Source organism: Mangifera indica, chromosome 3 (assembly GCF_011075055.1).
Source record: "Mangifera indica cultivar Alphonso chromosome 3, CATAS_Mindica_2.1, whole genome shotgun sequence".
Taxonomy (NCBI): Eukaryota; Viridiplantae; Streptophyta; class Magnoliopsida; order Sapindales; family Anacardiaceae; genus Mangifera; species Mangifera indica.
This window is the reverse complement of record NC_058139.1, coordinates 3,295,880-3,313,502: the sequence shown is the minus strand read 5'-3', so window position 1 is coordinate 3,313,502 and position 17,623 is coordinate 3,295,880. Positions and strand designations below refer to the sequence as shown.

At 35.2% G+C, this 17,623-nt stretch overlaps 5 protein-coding genes and 1 non-coding gene across 8 annotated transcripts; 2 read left to right on the top strand and 4 right to left on the bottom strand.

The window, feature by feature from the left end:
* Positions 1-64: 64 nt before the first annotated feature.
* Positions 65-833, bottom strand: LOC123209932. The gene has a single exon (XM_044628031.1). The coding sequence runs from the start codon at positions 721-723 to the stop codon at positions 334-336; it is 390 nt and encodes a 129-aa protein (XP_044483966.1). The 5' UTR covers positions 724-833; the 3' UTR covers positions 65-333.
* Positions 834-895: 62 nt separating this feature from the next.
* On the top strand, positions 896-2,082 carry LOC123209931 (protein MHF2 homolog). Of its 2 annotated transcripts, XM_044628028.1 has the most exons (6): positions 896-1,137; positions 1,232-1,280; positions 1,351-1,391; positions 1,457-1,496; positions 1,595-1,648; positions 1,728-2,082. In XM_044628028.1, exons 1-6 carry the CDS (start codon positions 1,012-1,014, stop codon positions 1,829-1,831), a joined length of 414 nt encoding a protein of 137 aa, XP_044483963.1. In that variant the 5' UTR covers positions 896-1,011; the 3' UTR covers positions 1,832-2,082. The 2 variants fall into 2 exon arrangements, with proteins under 2 accessions (XP_044483963.1, XP_044483964.1); XM_044628029.1 differs by lacking the exon at positions 1,595-1,648.
* Positions 927-998, bottom strand: TRNAT-UGU. Its single transcript has one exon. It is a non-coding gene; the product is annotated as a tRNA-Thr (tRNA).
* Positions 2,083-4,221: 2,139 nt separating the features above from the next.
* On the bottom strand, positions 4,222-6,364 carry LOC123210240 (leucine-rich repeat receptor-like serine/threonine/tyrosine-protein kinase SOBIR1). The gene has a single exon (XM_044628486.1). It carries the CDS (start codon positions 6,362-6,364, stop codon positions 4,406-4,408), a length of 1,959 nt encoding a protein of 652 aa, XP_044484421.1. The 3' UTR covers positions 4,222-4,405.
* Positions 6,365-8,666: 2,302 nt separating this feature from the next.
* On the top strand, positions 8,667-11,891 carry LOC123210238 (protein-L-isoaspartate O-methyltransferase 1-like). Of its 2 annotated transcripts, none has more exons than XM_044628484.1 (4): positions 8,667-8,903; positions 10,271-10,541; positions 10,882-11,046; positions 11,371-11,891. In XM_044628484.1, exons 1-4 carry the CDS (start codon positions 8,706-8,708, stop codon positions 11,619-11,621), a joined length of 885 nt encoding a protein of 294 aa, XP_044484419.1. In that variant the 5' UTR covers positions 8,667-8,705; the 3' UTR covers positions 11,622-11,891. The 2 variants fall into 2 exon arrangements, with proteins under 2 accessions (XP_044484419.1, XP_044484418.1); XM_044628483.1 differs by lacking the exon at positions 8,667-8,903 and adding an exon at positions 9,962-9,986.
* Positions 11,892-12,085: 194 nt separating this feature from the next.
* LOC123210239 (28 kDa ribonucleoprotein, chloroplastic-like) lies at positions 12,086-14,639 on the bottom strand. The gene is made up of 4 exons (XM_044628485.1): positions 14,024-14,639; positions 13,822-13,923; positions 12,758-13,039; positions 12,086-12,525 (listed from the first exon to the last, which is right to left on the bottom strand). Exons 1-4 carry the CDS (start codon positions 14,552-14,554, stop codon positions 12,463-12,465), a joined length of 978 nt encoding a protein of 325 aa, XP_044484420.1. The 5' UTR covers positions 14,555-14,639; the 3' UTR covers positions 12,086-12,462.
* Between the last annotated feature and the right edge of the window lie 2,984 nt (positions 14,640-17,623).

The following is a 17,623-nucleotide window of genomic DNA, read 5'->3' as shown; positions in this document are numbered from 1 at the left end:
AGACAATATATCTTGATAATTTTGAAATCTAGCAACACATTCACAAAAAGAAAACTATTCTATATATGCAAATCTAGACCTTGATTGCAAATAATACAACTACAAAGTATTAATCAATGTTATATATAGAGAGAGGGAACATCCAGCTAGCTGCATAAAAACATAATTTGGGAGCTTTCAGACATAAATTTCGCTTAAACAAATTTAGAAGAAATCCCCAATTGTAATTAAATACCTTAAGATAGTACTATCAACTAATACAAAACAAAAATTGTCCCGAGGAGACTTTGATGGGAAAGCACCAATAAAACGCGAAATCCTCACCTAATCAGCCTAAGTTTTTCGCCTCAGACGCTTCCTAAGCTTCTTGTACTTATGCTTATTCATCTTCTTCTTCCTCTTCTTCTTCACACTATCCGCCCATATCGTCCTAGCATCATCAGCATCAGCCTCCACTTCTTTATCTGCCCCAATAACCTTCAACCGATCAAACCCAGTTGAAGAAATCGGATTCAAGCAATACCCAAAAGGATAATTAGGAAAAAATTGCAACTTTTGAGTAGATATGGCATTGTCTGTTGTTGGAGGGTCTGAAAATAATACGGGGTTGTTTGTGTTAATAAGAGGAGGTGTGAGTTTCGGGAAAGCTAATGGGGCTTTATGATTTGTGAAGATTCTTAGAGTTGATTTGTTTCTACTGAATTTCTGAAAGAGATTAGCCATGTTTTGTGGGATAGGAGAACCGATGCGAATGCGAGTTGAGAGTTCGAGAGTTGTACAAGTTAATGTTGTGTTTCAAGTTTCGCCATGAGTTCTGGTTTGGATGGGGCCCAAATAAAAACCGGTGTCGTTTAATAGTGCTGAATAGAACAATCTATAACGGCGTGAACAACCGTGGGCCAGAACTAAATTTTTTTTCCCGATTATGCCCCCACGCAGGATCGAACTACGGACCTTCAGTTTACAAGACTGACGCTCTACCACTGAGCTATAGGGGCTTTTGCAGCATCTATGCTAATATATAAATGTTCATGTTTGGGGAGTTTGAAGAGCTTGCCCCAACTCCGTCGAGTCCCAACCTCAGTCGATAGTGCTGGGCTCGAAGTTTTCACCATGAAGGCCGACACTTTTGATCCTGTAAGGCTTCCGATTCAATACCTGTTACTGATAATTTCTTTTAATTGACTGTGTAAAATTTATTGTATTGAATTATTTGCGTTAAATAATTTAGGATTTAATTCATGCGATCTTTAAGCAAATGTGGACCAAAAGATATCTAGGTTTGTATATCTGACTTTTTTAGTCCTCCTTTCCATTTTTATAATCCCCATTAATTTCTTACCATTACAGAGCGTGAAAGGAACGGTGGCAATGATGCTATGGACTCCGAGGTACTATTATTAATGTCTTTTTTTTTTTTAAAGCTGTAGTTGATCTCTAAACAAACATGGATCAGGTAGGAGCTGGAACATCCAAGAAAAATCGGCCTACTTCTGGTAATACTTGTCGTTGTTATATTGTTTTGATCAGTAAATGTTGGACAGTAACCAAATTAGATTGTTGTTTCTTTATTTTAATTCTTATCATGATGCAGGTAATGCAAATGCGGTGAAGTTGAGTTGTGAACTTCTCCGATTATTTGTTTCAGGTTTCACTTATTTTGTTCTGTAGAAGGCTAAAATTTGTTGTGTAATAGCATTTTGTTCAAGTCCTTTGTCTTGATGCAGAGGCTGTGCAACGTTCTGCTGCAATTGCTGAAGCTGAGGGTGTCAGTAAGATTGAAGCCACTCACTTGGAGAGGATTCTTCCTCAGTTATTGTTGGATTTTTGAGGTACAAAGTTAGTCCCGGACCAGCTTTACCTAGGCCATTTATTTTCTCTGCTTATAAAATTGAAAGAAGAATTTCAATTAGTAAATGTAATACTGGACAGTTAAGAAGGATTTGATCCAGTTCAGTTTTAGGTTTTCTATATATTTTAGTTTTACATGTATTAATAGAAACTATAATTTCTCAAGCGTCTTTGTTTGTTGTCACTTATATTTTGTTTATATGGTTAAATCATTCTGGAGTGATTATTTTACTTTCTCTGCTAGTGAGACTTATGACTTACTTAATATTTGCTTATTGATGATGTGGATTCCTACATCTAGTTTTGCACAACCGTACTCCAGCTTCAGAATTTCTGTGATGGAAAGAGATCCTGTAAGTCTGGAATCTTTTGCCGCTTTCAAATTTGCTGTTTGTATGGAAATTCTCAGTTTATTTTGGGTCTTTTTTTTATCTAGATACACAAAGCTAGGTTAGAAACAATGAACTTATGTGGAGATGTACTGGCAAGGATTATTTCTAATTGATATCATAGAATTCTAGGGTGACTGGATAGCACCAATGTTATTCATCTTGATTCTTCTTTAATAGGTGACGGAATTTCATGGCTTGATTATGGTCACTCTGTGTTCCTTTTTTGGTTAAGGATCGAATGATCCTTGTCATTTTATAAGTCATGTAGTCAAGAGAGGTGTGAGTTGTGTGTGTGTGTGTGTTTGTGCATCATTGAGGGCAGAATAATCTTTTCTTAGCTTGTATATGAACTCTTTTACTCTTTGTATCATCTTAAGAGGTCATTATAGCAATATGAAATCCCTAGTTCTTTTTCTCTCTTCTCCTTTTATTCTTAATTCTCCAATTGAATAAGCTAACAAGAGGTTCATACACCTGGAATCATTCTATTTATAGAGTGGCCCTTTTCCTTGTAGTTGTTATGTCTGCTAATTGAACTCGATGGATATTCTGAATGCTGGATCAGGTTTTCTTCTGGTTGATTTACAGCATGTGGTTTCTGCAGAAAGTTCTTCCTTGCCTTGTCTGATCTGGCATTGTCATGTTAGCATCCTGATTTCCTTTGCATTTAAATTAGGGAAAACCATAGTTATGTTTCCCATTTTCTCTAGCACCATATTATGTGCCATGTCTATATTGTTATCAAATAAGTAGATAAATGGGCAACATAGAAGACAATTATGCTGGCGTTTATGAAGTCCTTGCCATCCGGAATAACCTTTTTGCAAGACTGTCAAAGACTCAAAAGCAAAGGTGTAGAAGTTTAAGTTCCAACTTCCCTTAGTTTCTCAATAAGAATATTATTCTCATTATGGTCAAATACTAAAAAGATGAATTGGAGTTTTATGTGGACTATTAGGAAAATGATTGAAAAACTGAAATTAATCAGTTTCTTCCCTCAGTACACCTTTACTTTTTCATTTTTTTTCTTCATGGAATAAACGATAAAACTTATATGGAGTTTTCACTCTCACAAAATTTTTATTGATAGAGGAGATTAGAAGGGTTTTGGTTGCTTTGGTGGAGAAGGAAAGAGTGAAAGGTTTGGAAAAATGGTAGGAGAGTGGGTATTTAAGGGGTGAGGGAGGAAGAAGACAACTTTTGGAGGGAAGAGAGGCTTCGGTTGATGTGGTGGCGGTGATGGTAGTGACAACAACAACAACAACATAGGAAGGAAATGAGAAATGGTGAGAGAGGAGGCCATAGAGGTGAGAGAGGAAACAAGATGCGAGGGGTGAGATGAGGGAGTTAAATTTTACCATAGAGGTAATATGGTAATTACAATCTTTGTGATGTGTTAGAGCTGTGTTTCCGTTTCCATTAAGAGGGTTAGGCTTTCGGTGGAAAAAATGTGATTTGAGTAAAAAGTGTTTTAAGATCAAATATTGGATAAACAAATGTAAATCAACTTAGAATAAAGTATTTGTCGGAGTTTATTTACAACAAAGTTCCAGAGAGTATTAGGAAATATATTTCCTAATGAATGGCTTGATGATGATGATGTTTGTTTGGATTGTATGAATGATTAATCAACCACATGGAACCTATAGAAGACCGGCCTAGACTTGGAAGTCGTCCACCCTTCAAACCGATAATTTTTAGCACTAAAGGAACGTGAATGACCCGTCTTTCTTTGTGCAGCTAGTTTCTTGGTCTTTCTACTGCGATTTTCTTTTGACAAAATTAAGGAGACCTACTTTACCACTACAGCAAAAAATTAATTCGAAAACTTGAGTCCGTGGGTGATTATACCATGTTCGGTATGGTTTATTGAATAAAATCTATAGAAATGAAGCTTTATCATGTTAAAGTCGATAGAAAGTTCTGTTAAATGTTCGATGGACCATCACACGTTTACCCCAATATTGACAGAAATAGATAATCCAACAAACTGAATTTAATGAACAAAGTCTGTTATAATTTTCTGCAAGATACAAAAGTTCAGAAAGTGTAATAATAATAATACATCTTAAAGACTTGGATCAAACTAAAAACAAACAATGTTTATCACATGTTTGCCTTATTCTAGCACACCTATAGGTAACATTCCCTTCCATAATTGACTAATTATGCTTAATTTGAGACAGCATGCACCTAACATCTTTACTATTCGGCCTGTCCTTGGGATTATCCACGGTGCAAAAGCATGCGATCTTTAAAACTAAAAGCATCTGTTCCTCATACCCATTGCCGAGCAGCTTGTGGTCAATGGCTTTGTTGGGAAATTCCGAAGTCATCACATTTTTCATCCACTTCACCAAACTCATCTCTTCTGTATGTTGGAAGAATTCATCAGAAGGAAGTTTTCCCATCACTAACACTGCCAACAACACACCAAAGCTATATATATCACACTTGTCTGTGAATTTCAGTGTCTGATGATACTCTGGAGCGATGTAACCCACAGTCCCAGCCAAATTTGAAGTGGTGATATGTGTTTGAGCATCGGGCATTTGCTTTGCAAGCCCAAAATCAGCTATTCTAGCTTCCATATCATCATCCAAAAGCACATTTGCAGGCTTTAGATCTCTGTGAATGATGCGCGGGCTGTGACTTGTGTGAAGATATTCAAGACCAGCTGCTACCCCCAATGCGATCTTGTGCCTTGTAAGCCAATCTAATTCTCTATTCCCTTGAGAAACATCATTCAAAATGTCTTGTAAACTTCCATTTTTCATAAATTCATACACAAGTAAATGACAGTCAGGTCGAGATATATGAGCCAATAAAGGCAGAAGATTTCTGTGCCTAATTTGACCCACAGTGTTGATCTCAGACCGAATTTGTCTCATTTTCTTGTTCAATAACTTGCTATCTTCGTCAGTCAACTCGGCGGCATCCTTGGGAGGCTGAATAACTTTTTTAATGGCAATCATCTTTCCATTGCTTCCTGGTAACTCAGCCTTGAAAACTTGTCCACAACCACCTGATCCAATGATTTCCAAAGAAGACAGACCGTCTTCTTTTTCCAGGAAAGCCAAGTCTTCAGCTTTCTTTATCAATGGACTATATATTGCAGGGCCAGGATCTCTACTTCCACCTTTAATTGCTGCCAAGACTAACTTAAACAACACTGAAAAGACAAAACCAGAAATGGTACCCGCTAGTGCTCCGGCAAAAAATCCTAAAATCCATCCAGCTAGCTTTCTTTTACTGTTCTTTTTGTGTTTATGAGTTGCCTGTGATGGACTGGGAGCTGGGGCATTAGAAACGTCTTTACTTGATTCTCGACTTGCAGCTGGAGCCAGAGATTTACCACCACGTGTAGTTGGAGTCTCCGCCAACATGTATCGTTTTGGATACTGAAACAATGAGGATCCAGTTTTGGTTATCACTGGTACTGGCCCATCAAGTAAATTATTTCCGGAGAAATTAAAGTGTTGGAGGTTTCGAAAAGACCGTATAGAAGGTGGAATTTTCCCGGAAAAAAGATTGTCTGCGACAGAAAGATATTCCAAATTTGGGAAATACTTCAAGAAATTCAAATTCCCGGAAAATGCATTCCCTGAAAGATCAAGAACTCGAAGCCGTATCAGCGAAGACAAATTTGCTGGGATTTTACCAGAAAATTGGTTGTTTTGGAGGTCAAGAGTTTCGAGCTTCTTGCAGTCAACGATCTGGGGAGGTAGTTGGTCAACCAAAGTGTTGTTCGCCAGAGACAGCTGTTTCAGTTCTGAGAGCCGCCCGATTGAAGGCGACACAAACCCAGTAAGGCCTTTAGAATTGAAAATGAGTTTAGTGATCTTCAGGACGTAGGTGCCATTCTTTGAGAGCCTCCTCTCACAAAAAACACCGTCGATGTTGCATGGATTAGCGGAAATGAGGCGTTGACTGTCGATGACACTCAAGTCTTTAAGGACAATGGACAGGGCTCTGTAATCAGAAGGGTCAATACTAAGTTTTGCCCGACTGAAGAAGAGTAAACAGAAGAGACTGAAGAGAAAGAAGAGGACTTTAGGCGGAGAGGAAGCCATTGCTTTTGGTGGCAACGACGATGGATAATTCAAGATGAGATGATGCATTTGTTTATGTAATATTATTTATATTACAAACCGTGTGGAAAAACATTGGCGTGGAGCCCATTCTTGTTGAATTTTCTTTCTGGTAATTTTGCCTTTGACACAGACACCTTTGATTTTTTATATTAATACATTAATAAGAAAATTATAATAACATATTTTTACGTATTATATAATTAAATAATTTAAAATTTAAAATAAATAAATATTTAATTATGAAATAATATATTATTTATATATTTAAATTATATAAATATATATAAATAATATTATTTATAAATTAAATTATTTTAATATTTTTTAATATCTAAAATAAAAATAATAATCAAATAATTTTTTAATATTAATTATTAAACCGCCCTCAAAAATAAAAAATTATTTAAAATTTTTATTAATTATAAATTAAATAAATTAATAAAAATAAAATTATCAAAATAACTTTTAATTTCTTATTGTCAAACCCCTGTTGGGGGTTGAAAAGAACTGTGAAAACCTCCAAGTCAAGACCCCGTTAAAGGTGTTTGAGTTCGACCAGCCAAGTCAACCGTAAAATATCAAGTCTTCCACTGATTTTCGGCCCTTAAATTATGTCATGGTTTCCATATTTATTGATTGATAGTTCGTCCAAGTTGTCGTATTTTTACTGGCTTTTATTTCTTTAGTAATCCAACCAAAGTCCTTTTGCATTATTAAAGTTCATATTTTAACTATTGCAACGCTCATTTTGGTCGTTTTTTTTGACAAATCTTAAACTCGCATACTTTTTCTACCCTTATTCCTTCTGCATGACGTGTAAAGATTTTTACTAAATCATTCCATCCACATATATATATATATATATATATATATGTATATATTTGATGGGAGTCGGTTTTGAACACAAAAATAATATATTATTATAAAAAATATTTAATAAATAATATTATATATACTTATTTTAAATACATAAATAAATATATATTTATATATATTATCTTATATTTAAAATATTTTATCTTTAATTTAAAAATATTCAATTATATAATAACATATATATTATTATATATTTATTTATGTATTTAAAAAAGATATACATAATTTTATGGATACTAAATAATACTATATGTATTCATTTTAAATATATAAATAAATATATACTTATATATATTATTATATAATTAGATATAACTTTATTTTTAATTTAAAATTATTTAATTTTATAATAATATATAATTTTATTATTATTTAATTATATAATAATATATTTTTTGAGTGTTTAATTTTGTATTTAAAAAATTGTATGTACATCATTGTTAAGACAAATGAGACCCACTTGGTTAAATATTTACTTGTCATATTAAAGAGAAGGCTTGACTAAGACAATGACACAACTAAAGCAAGTAAACGGTCTGGCCACCCACTAAACTCATCATGGCCGTGCGATTAGCACTACCGTTTTATTAGGGCAAGACTTTGGGAATATATGGAAAAAAAAAAACAAAAAGCAAAAAGGAATACGAAAGGAAGACTCGTCTGTCCGTGGAAAATTTATGGAAGGAGGCCCACATGGTAAACACATCCTCACAATTTCTCAGCTGCTGGGTTTGTAACATCAAACGACCAATTTGTTAACAGTGACATTTCATAAATTATAGTAGTAAACAGAGATAGGGACTCAATTAGTTTGTAATTTTAGATGATTTTCAGTTTAATTTCATAAATTATTGTAGTGAAAACAGATAGGGACTCAAAATTTTAACTACCTGAAGAGATGGGTAAAGAAGACGTTAAAGGTAAGAGGTCCAAAGAATGGGGATTTGCCATCGAGAAATAAAAATCTAGTAAAAAGAAAAATATAATTTTTTAAAATTTAATCTTAAAAAAATTATTAATTTTATAAATTAATAAAAAAATAAGATAAAATTTTATTATTTTTAATATATTATTAATTAAATAATAATTTTATAATAAAACTAATTGATTTTTGGGTTAGGGTAAGTACTTTAGCCTATGGTTAGTAAATAGTCGAACAGACGCAAGAATGAGCTGGGCTTTCAAAACAAAGTGTTTCATGTTGTGAAAGTTATAATAATAATAGGGTTTGGGGCGGCAGCAAAAGTTGAGTTTAAATGGGTCATGAAATCATCGTGCTATTTCAGCCCAGCTTAATCTAATCCAATCTTGAAGTCCAGGGAACGGAGAAGCGGCCCAACAAAATTTACTGAACTGTGCTGAACATGGTTGGGTCTGAGCAATGGGAGCCGAGAGGTGACAAGTCTGCAAGAGGATGTAGGAGAAGGAACTGGAAAAAGAAAGAGAATCTTTAAAAAAATTTAAAAGGTCAAAAAAAGATATATGTTTTGATATGCATCAGTACTCAGCAGTAGCGTATAGTTGCCGCTATTATATGCCTTGTATAAAGCGGTTGGTAGCCTTCACTTCTCTCGTCTCTCATCATCATCCCCGTCCTTGCCTATCAACTCTCCCTTTGTCTTCTAATTTTCATTTTCCATCCAATCTCAACTGTCTCCTCACGGGTAACTCTTTCTTTTACCGGATGGAGGTACGATAAGGGATTTTTCTTTTCTTGTATGATTGGACCCACTTTCGTTTTTAGCTTGATGTTGCATGGATATAGTTTTTGTTTTTGATGTGATGAAATGGTTGATTAAGGTTATATTTGGCCTTGGAATGTGTAAGGTTTTTAAATTGCTTGAATTGGGGAATGGATAATGTTCGATAAATGGATATGTTTAAACTGAGGAATACGTGTGATTCTTAGACTATTGGATAAAGAGAGAAGCTCTGGATTTTAGAATCTTTATCTTAATTTTTCCAGGATTTTGTAGTAATAGAATCCAATAACTTGATTAGAGTTTCTCATCTTTTAGTTATCATAATTTTAATGTTTTGTTGTATTTATGGTCTGGTCTTGTGCCGTCCTGAAAGTAGTTAGGGGAAGCTTTTTACGGGTAATGATTCTTTACGAATGGTTTAAATTTATTCTTTTAATCATGGAAAAAGAATGGAAATTATTAAGCATTTGAACTCAAAAGTGGAAGTACATTGTTTAGAAAATGCCATATGCTTTCTTTTCAGTTCATTTAAGGTGAGAAGTCATAGGTAGACCGGAGCATATTTGTGAAATGTCTTTATCAAAGTCAATCACAGAGGGGTTTTAGGAAGTTTCTTCTACTCAAAATGCTTTTATGATTCTACTCAACTCTAGGTAATGAAGTTTCTTTGTTGGGATTTGATTTTGTGAAAATTGGCCATATTATTGGTCATTTCAGATAGTGGGCTGTAGTTGTCTATGATTGGTTAGTCTCTTTTCCTTTTTTTTTTTAAAGGCAAATGAATCCTTCTTGAAAGTACATTTGTGATGGAGTTATTGGCAACATAGTTTGTTAGAAATCTTTTTTATCGGTTTTTTCAGGGGAATTCATCACAAGTTGTTTGGGCATTCTGTGTTATGTTGAACATTTTCTTTGGTGCTCATTGCGCAGTCTTTAATGACACTAATCAGTTATACATATGCCCAAGGGAAATAGACCTACAAATTCAGCTCATATCCACTCCTAAAGTGGAGGTCGTTCATGAGAAGAAATTTACTTTGAAAATCTTGAGTTCAAGTTCACTTGAAGAGGTTGATGCACCTTGTTGACATTACCTCATAAGTAGCTGTGGTTACGGATATCATGCATCATGCATGCATAGGCATTGTTATGTGGTGCTAGCAGCAAAAGTAGGCTTAATATTTTATTTCTTCCTTTCTCTTATTCCATATAATTTTCCCATACAGTCGGCAGGTTCCTTCCCATTGTGCTAAACGTTTAAACTTTGCATCAGTTCTAACTCACCTGTGGTCTTTTCATTCTTGTTCAAGAGTTAAATGAAATTGCTTTGAAACTGATTTTTGTTAATTTTCAGCGATTCTGGAGTGGTAGTAACATCAACAAGAATAAAGCCATGGTAGAGCATCTCCAGCGTTATGGAGTCATTACATCAAAGAAGACAGCTGAAGTAATGGAAACTATTGATAGGGCTCTATTTGTGCCAGATGGGACTCCACCTTATGTTGATAGCCCAATGGCTATAGGTTACAATGCAACCATTTCCGCACCTCATATGCATGCAATGTGCCTTCAATTATTGGAGGAGAACTTGAAACCTGGCATGCATGCTTTAGATGTTGGTTCAGGTGTTTTACTTCTCCTATGTTGTGTCCCCATTTATATCAGCTTCTATGCCCTATCTTGCAAAATCATATATGTTCTTTACATCTTATTTTGCTTCTTTAACTGCATAATTTAAAAAATTGCTGTAAATTTGGAGTAGAGGGTTTAGTCTTCTTCCTTGGTGGATGATTCAATTATGTAGGTACTCAATAAGTAACTTGCATACAGTTTCAGTTGTTTACTTAACTGTTGTTGAAATCATCTGGATCACCATACCTTATGTAATGCCGGTTAAGAGTGGTTTGGCTGCCTTGCAGATCTTTTGCCACAATGATTTTGTAATTCTTTCCTGTGCTTGTGTAGGAACTGGGTACTTGACAGCATGCTTTGCAGTTATGGTTGGACCACATGGGCGTGCAGTAGGTGTGGAGCACATCCCTGAGTTGGTGAATTTCTCTATCAAGAATATTGAAAAAAGTGCAGCGGCTCCATTACTGAAAGAAGGTTCTCTCTCAGTGCATGTTGGTGGTATGTTTCAAGGAGCTCACAGTTTTCTGATACAATTGTTTTCCGTGTTTGCCTCTTTATACTAATGCAGTAGCTTATAATTACACCATAGAAATGCATTTGAGTTTGAAGATCTGAAAAAAATCATAAATATGTATTTTCATTGTGAAAAATATGCAATAATTCTGATAGTTTTAATCCCAGCTGTTACATGAGATACAAAGTACTTTGCTAAATGCGCATAACATATGATTTTCCATTTTGGTCCACTTGTTAAAGAGAATTCATGTCCTTGGTTCAAATCATTCACTTTCTGAATATATCTATTGCTTGATTATATGATAGATGGAAGACAAGGCTGGCCAGAGTTTGCACCATATGATGCTATTCACGTTGGAGCGGCAGCATCAGAAATCCCACAACCACTTATTGACCAGTTGAAGCCTGGTGGCAGAATGGTAATTCCAGTTGGAAATATATTTCAGGATCTGAAGGTAATAGACAAAAACTCAGATGGTTCAATTAGTGTTCGGAGTGAAACTTCTGTTCGTTATGTTCCTCTGACCAGTCGTGATGCCCAGTTGCGAGGTAATTAAGGTGGTTTGCTCTTGACATTAAGATAGCTGGCAAGTATCTGGCCAAATCAAAGGAACAGTTTCATCTGTCAGGATCAATTAGATCCGAGAGTCCTGTATGTAATGCAACTTTTAAAGTTTTCATGAAGCTGTTTTGGCTTGTACATGTTCATACTTGTCATAAGCTTGTTGAACCTGTAAGACAATAAAATACTACTTCCATGATAGTGGTAAAAACTAAAGTGTGTTTTCGTCTTGATTCTTAACAAAAATATGCAGCCTTTCCCAAAATACCACTTTTAAGTAGATTAGAAGCAAGTTGAGACTTTTATCATTTTCGTGAAGCTAATGCTAACGTCCTAATTAACTTCTATTTTTGAAATCACTCTAGTCCAATAATGAAACTTGTATTGTTTGTTGTACATTCACCCAACTCTGTGAACTCTCCTTACCCAAGAAACATTTAATATGCAGAGAAAAGATGGTTAGCAAAAATGGGTAACATAAATTTTTAGGTCAATATTTGTCTTTAACAAGACGGTTTTCCTACAAGACAGAACTAAAGGAACAATATAGCTCCAACATCAACACTGGAAAACAAATACGTTTCTGAAAATTTATCACAGCCAAATCATAATATACAGGGTATTTTAAATTGAGCCACAAATTTCAAAGAACCAAAGGTAAGAAATTTTCTGCTTTTGCTCCACTTGAGAAATTTCCATAAATCCAGCTCAAAGAACCTCAACACTGTAAATCTCCTTCCAAAATAGTTAAGGTAAAAATAGAAAAAAGGAAATGATAGAGAAAGTGATGAAAAGAAACTGCCACTACACAACCTTGCACCTATCCATCTTTTAGGTCAAAAGTTGCGCCTTGGTCTTTCCTCAGCAACGTTTACTCTGATTGCCCTCCCATCCAGATTCTGAAAAACCATGAAAACTATTATCATACAACGAAAAGGAAAACAGAAAGCTAATGCAAAATCAATCCTAAAATAGCATTAGGTAGTCCAAAGTCCCAAATTCTTAGGACCTTAAAAGAATTTAGAAACCTAAGTAGTCTGTCTCAGATAATCTCAAAACCGCTTCCTCTACCCAAGCAACTGAATTTCTGCATCATAATTATTTGAATAAAAAAAGATCCTCTTACTATACCTGTCCATCAAGCGCAGCAATGGCATCATTCAATTCAGTTTCATTGGACATGGTTACAAAGCCAAAACCACGTGAACGACCAGTCTCCCTGTCATAAACTACCCGTGCACTCACCACCTTACCATGTTCACTAAAAACTTGCTCTAGACGAGCATTATCCACTTCCCAAGGTAGGTTGCCTACGTAGATTCTAAACGCAGGTTCAAATACACGAGGGGGGCGTTCTGGTTCTGTTCCTCTGGGAGCTGCCTTGTTTACAGTCAGTAGTCTTCCATCTAAATCCTGTTCAAAATACAGAAGCAACTTGGTCAAATACCTTTGTGTACTTATTTGTTGAGTGTATTTATGAAAGAATAATCAAACTTCATGTTCTAAAAAAATTTGATAAAAATCAAATATAGTCTCCAGTATTCAAACTGTTTTGATTCAATGGTCAATGACTCATGCCACAAAAATCTATCAACATGTTCTTTGGAAAAACCACTTTAAATTCAATCTTTAGAGTAACAAATAACCAAATATATATGTTTTTGACACCAAAAATCCTCCAAAATTTATTTTGAGTTTACCGAGTTCTAAAGCAAGATTACATCCGGGATCAAATAATTTAAATAAAATTATTGGTTTGGATGGTGACAAGATGAATTTGAAAACTTGACTTAAATAGACAATTTTTAAAGACAACACAAACAAATATTGCAAGTATCCACATTATCATAATTAACATTCCAATATCAATTACAAGACTCTTCTCCAAAACAAACATTTAGAATTTAGAAATTACTGAATCTACACACAAAATTGCGGACAGCAAGCCACATTAAAATTTTTTCAGTACAGTAAATTCATATTATTCTGTCTAGCACAATGCACTAATACTATATAGGTCTTTATCAAAAGTGGCTTGTTTCAGCAGCTACCAAGTTTTCTGTCCCATGCATAATCAAACCACAAACCACCAATATTCATAGAAGTGATTTTATTTTTGGGCAGTCAATTTGTACATAAACAATCATCTTACTCGTTTTATGTAGCTTAACATGCTAGAGGAAACCCAAACTTACATATCTGTTAAATGTTTCCACAGCCTTGTCAGCTTCCTCAACAGTACTCATTGTCACGAACCCAAAACCACGACTCCGATCAGTTTCCCTGTTGTAAATAACCTTTAGCCAAAAAGATCAAAACAAGGAATGTTTATCAATATCCCATAAAAATGATCAAATAAAAATACGAAATTCTAATAACCAACAGCAGAAAATTGACCTCAGCAATCTCAACAGTTCCAGCCTTTTCAAAGAGCATAGCAAGCTTTTGACTATCTACATCATACGGTAAATTCCCAACAAACAACTTGGCTTCCTCGGGCGGTTCCACAAAGTCTTGTTCACTACTCTCTTCTTGGCCTTCACTTGCCTCAATTGCTGTGTCTTCCTCTTCAGGTTCCCAATCTGATAAATTTGCTTCGGTCCCATCGGTTCCTTGATTTCCCCAAGAGGGTTCTTCTTCATCTTGTTCAAGAGTAACGGTAGTGTTGCTGCTATCTTCTTCTTGGTTGGACCAATCTGAGGAAACAAAGGTGGTAAATTGAGAGAAATGGGTGTTTTTCTTCAGGTTAAGAGATAGAGTTTGCGAAGATAGAGAGCGTGAGAGATGAAGTTTGAGGGGCCGAGAAGCAATAGAGAGAGACGAAAGAGGTGGCTTTGTGGTTGTGGTAAAAATAGAGGGTAGAGAAAGTAGGGAGGTGGAGTCTGCCATTGATAAGGGCTTGAAGGTAAGTGTGGTCAAGGCAGACATATTTAGAATATCAAGCGAGGGTTTTAGAGTGTTGTGTCGTGAGGATAAGGAGAAGAGAGACAAAGAAGCGAGGGTAAAATAATCAGTTTCAGAGAGAATCGTATGTATGGTCCAAAATGGCCTGGGAAGTGAATGGGCTAATATGCAGTAAAAGTTGGGTTTTGAGATAATTCATGGAAGGCCCACATTGACAGGAGGACCTAACATTCTGCTCACTGTAACAGTGAGGTTAAAGTTGCCCTTCACCTTGTTTACCGGTTCTACATTAAACTAAAAATTTTACTTATTCAATATGATTAGTTCAATTTTTAAAAATGATTTGGCTAATGTTAAGTATTGAAGGCAAAATGGTGTGTTTTGTTTTAAAAGGTAAGATGCACCATTTCACTTTTCTAACATACAAAAAGATAACTTTTCATTTTCTTTGTATTTGATGATTATATTAGGGTTTCTTTTACTCTCTCTACAACATTGACCTTCTTCTTTAGATGAAGCTTCAACTGAAATCAGTTAATTGAATGGTTAAGATGCATTTCTGATTCTGTTATTTTTCTGTTTTTAATATACTTTGTAGATAAATTTAGTCAGTTGGTTTTTGTTAGTTTTTGTTATAACTAAAAATTACAAATTACTTATATTTTGTAAAATCAGGGACTTATAAGAATAGTCAAGGTATTTCCAGTAATACTCTTGTATTTTCTTTTATTTTCAGTAATCTTTTTGTAATTTTTTCCACTAAAATTACAAACTTTTGAAGGTGATTCTATGTTTAAAATTAAAAAAAAAACCATTTCAACTTTGGGTTTAACTCGTTGATAGACATCGTTTTAATGGTGTCTGTCAAGTCACCTTTTCTTAATAAGCTCTCTGGAAAATGAATAAAATAGTTTTCTCAAATGTCGAGAAATCCAAGAAGAAAATGTAATGGTGGAGTAAACTTCCATTTCTAACAAAAACAGAAGAGGTATATTGAACACGACTCTGCTCATATGTAACATCACATGTTTTATTTTACAAACTCAAGTTGCTCCATTGACAATGTGACACACAAATCTCAGTAGATAATTTCAATTTCTCTCCATTTACATTCACCTTGTAGCTTGAATGTCAATAATCCATCTTTGGAATTGTATGAGAATTCCCCCTCTTTTTTCTCCACCTCACATGACCTTGGTTTTACATTGGAATATGCTCCAAAACGCCCACACCCTCTTACTTTAATCTTGAGGTACTATAGCTAAACGCTTCAATTCAACTGCTCCTCCTGAATTGTACATATCAACCAACCCAATTGGAGCAAACTGAATGTTTTCATCGAAACCTGTTTCAATTGCTAACTCGTTAGCACCTTTATCAATTAGAGATCATTAAAGGACAAGCATAGATTATACTACTGATGGACCCTGACTGGAGAAACTGTGAAGAGTTCACAGGTTAAATGATCTAAAGATACTTGAAGGTTTGCTTTCTGTAGCATTATTGATAGAGAACCTGCTATGTGAAGCATTGTTAATGGTCATAACATAAAGCCAGGCTTGGAAACAGAACTCTGAGAAAAAATAAGGTGATAGAGAAAAAACACTTGAAGAAATTACCTGAATTGAATGCATATACTGCAGAGTCTCCCTTCCAAGTTTCATCTGCAATCTCCTCAAGAGAATCAATGTCCAGGGGACTAACAAAACCCAAGATGAATGAAGGTTCTTCTGACGATGGTGTATATATAGTACTGGGTGTAGGTGGCCAAACTCCGCCTCTTTGGTAATTGAAGGCACCAATGATCCCTGATAGCTTATTTAAGTTCCAAATCTTCAAGAGACTGCAATTAGCACTGCATCAATGTGAATGACCACCCCAAAAAGAAGACAAAAATGATGGTCATTATCTGCCATAAGAGAAGAAACAAGATTGATTTATTGTTGCAGCGACAATGTTACCACTTTCCATCAGTGACTGGATCATTGAAAAGACAGTCAAGAGTTGGCCGGCCAGCAAGTTTAGCTCTAAAGATAGAGCCATCCGGCAATACTAGTTTTTTGATGACATTGAAGTTATGACTAAGCGGGACATCACTGTAGAAATAATATGAGGAACATTATCCAAAGAATTTATATTTTGCGTGTTAGTGGAGAGCTCAATTTAAATTTATTTGAGTCGCCTCACATAAACTGGGCAACCGCCTATTGCTCTTGCTGCACCATGGAACTCAGCTGTGTAATGATCACTCTGAAAATGGGAAAACAAAGATGAATTATTGATGTTGCAAATCTTTCTGATAAGGCCTACTAAAGAGCAAAACCATTGGGAGTCGGTTCAGTGGAGTGGCAGACTGGCACCGTGTACACTGATTTGAAATGCCAGCAATTTCTATGTTACGTGGAGTGGAAACTAAAACACATAATAAATTTAGCTAATCTTACGTAGAACATATCCCAATCTGGTACCACAATCTCCCCCAAAGAGAGACTAACAAAAGCCACAGTGGCAGTATGGAGAGTCTGAAATGTTGGCTCGTTCGGCTTGAAATCCTCTGATACTCTGGCATTTGCAGCCTTCTTCAGGCTGAAAATCACTAAACATCTCTTTGAAAGTTCACATTTATAAATCAATTTTAATGTTAATGACTGAAATCTTATTCAAACTTGAATATATTATCTGTACCCACGCACGTGCAGCTTATGAGATTATTGTCCCTGAAGTTCTTCAAAACAGAATCCTGGAGGTTGGGCTGGCTCAGCTCGGCTCGGTTTGTATATAGTAAAGTTTGAGTTCGAGCTCGAGCTCGTCGAGCTTGTGAAGGTTAGGCTAGAACTCGGTTCGAATTCGGTTCGGCTTGTTTCGAGCTTGAGTTTTAAACTATTTTGTTATTAAAATAACGTTGTTTTAATATATATTGATAAAAAACGATGTCGTTTTTTATTAAAATTTTTAATTGATAAATTTGGTGAATAGCTCGAGCTCGAATGAGCTTGTATAGGGTTGACTCGTTTCGGACTCGTTCGAATCAAACTCGAGCTTGAGCTTGAACAAACTCGGTTCAAATCTAATCCTACCTGGAGGGCTTCTAAG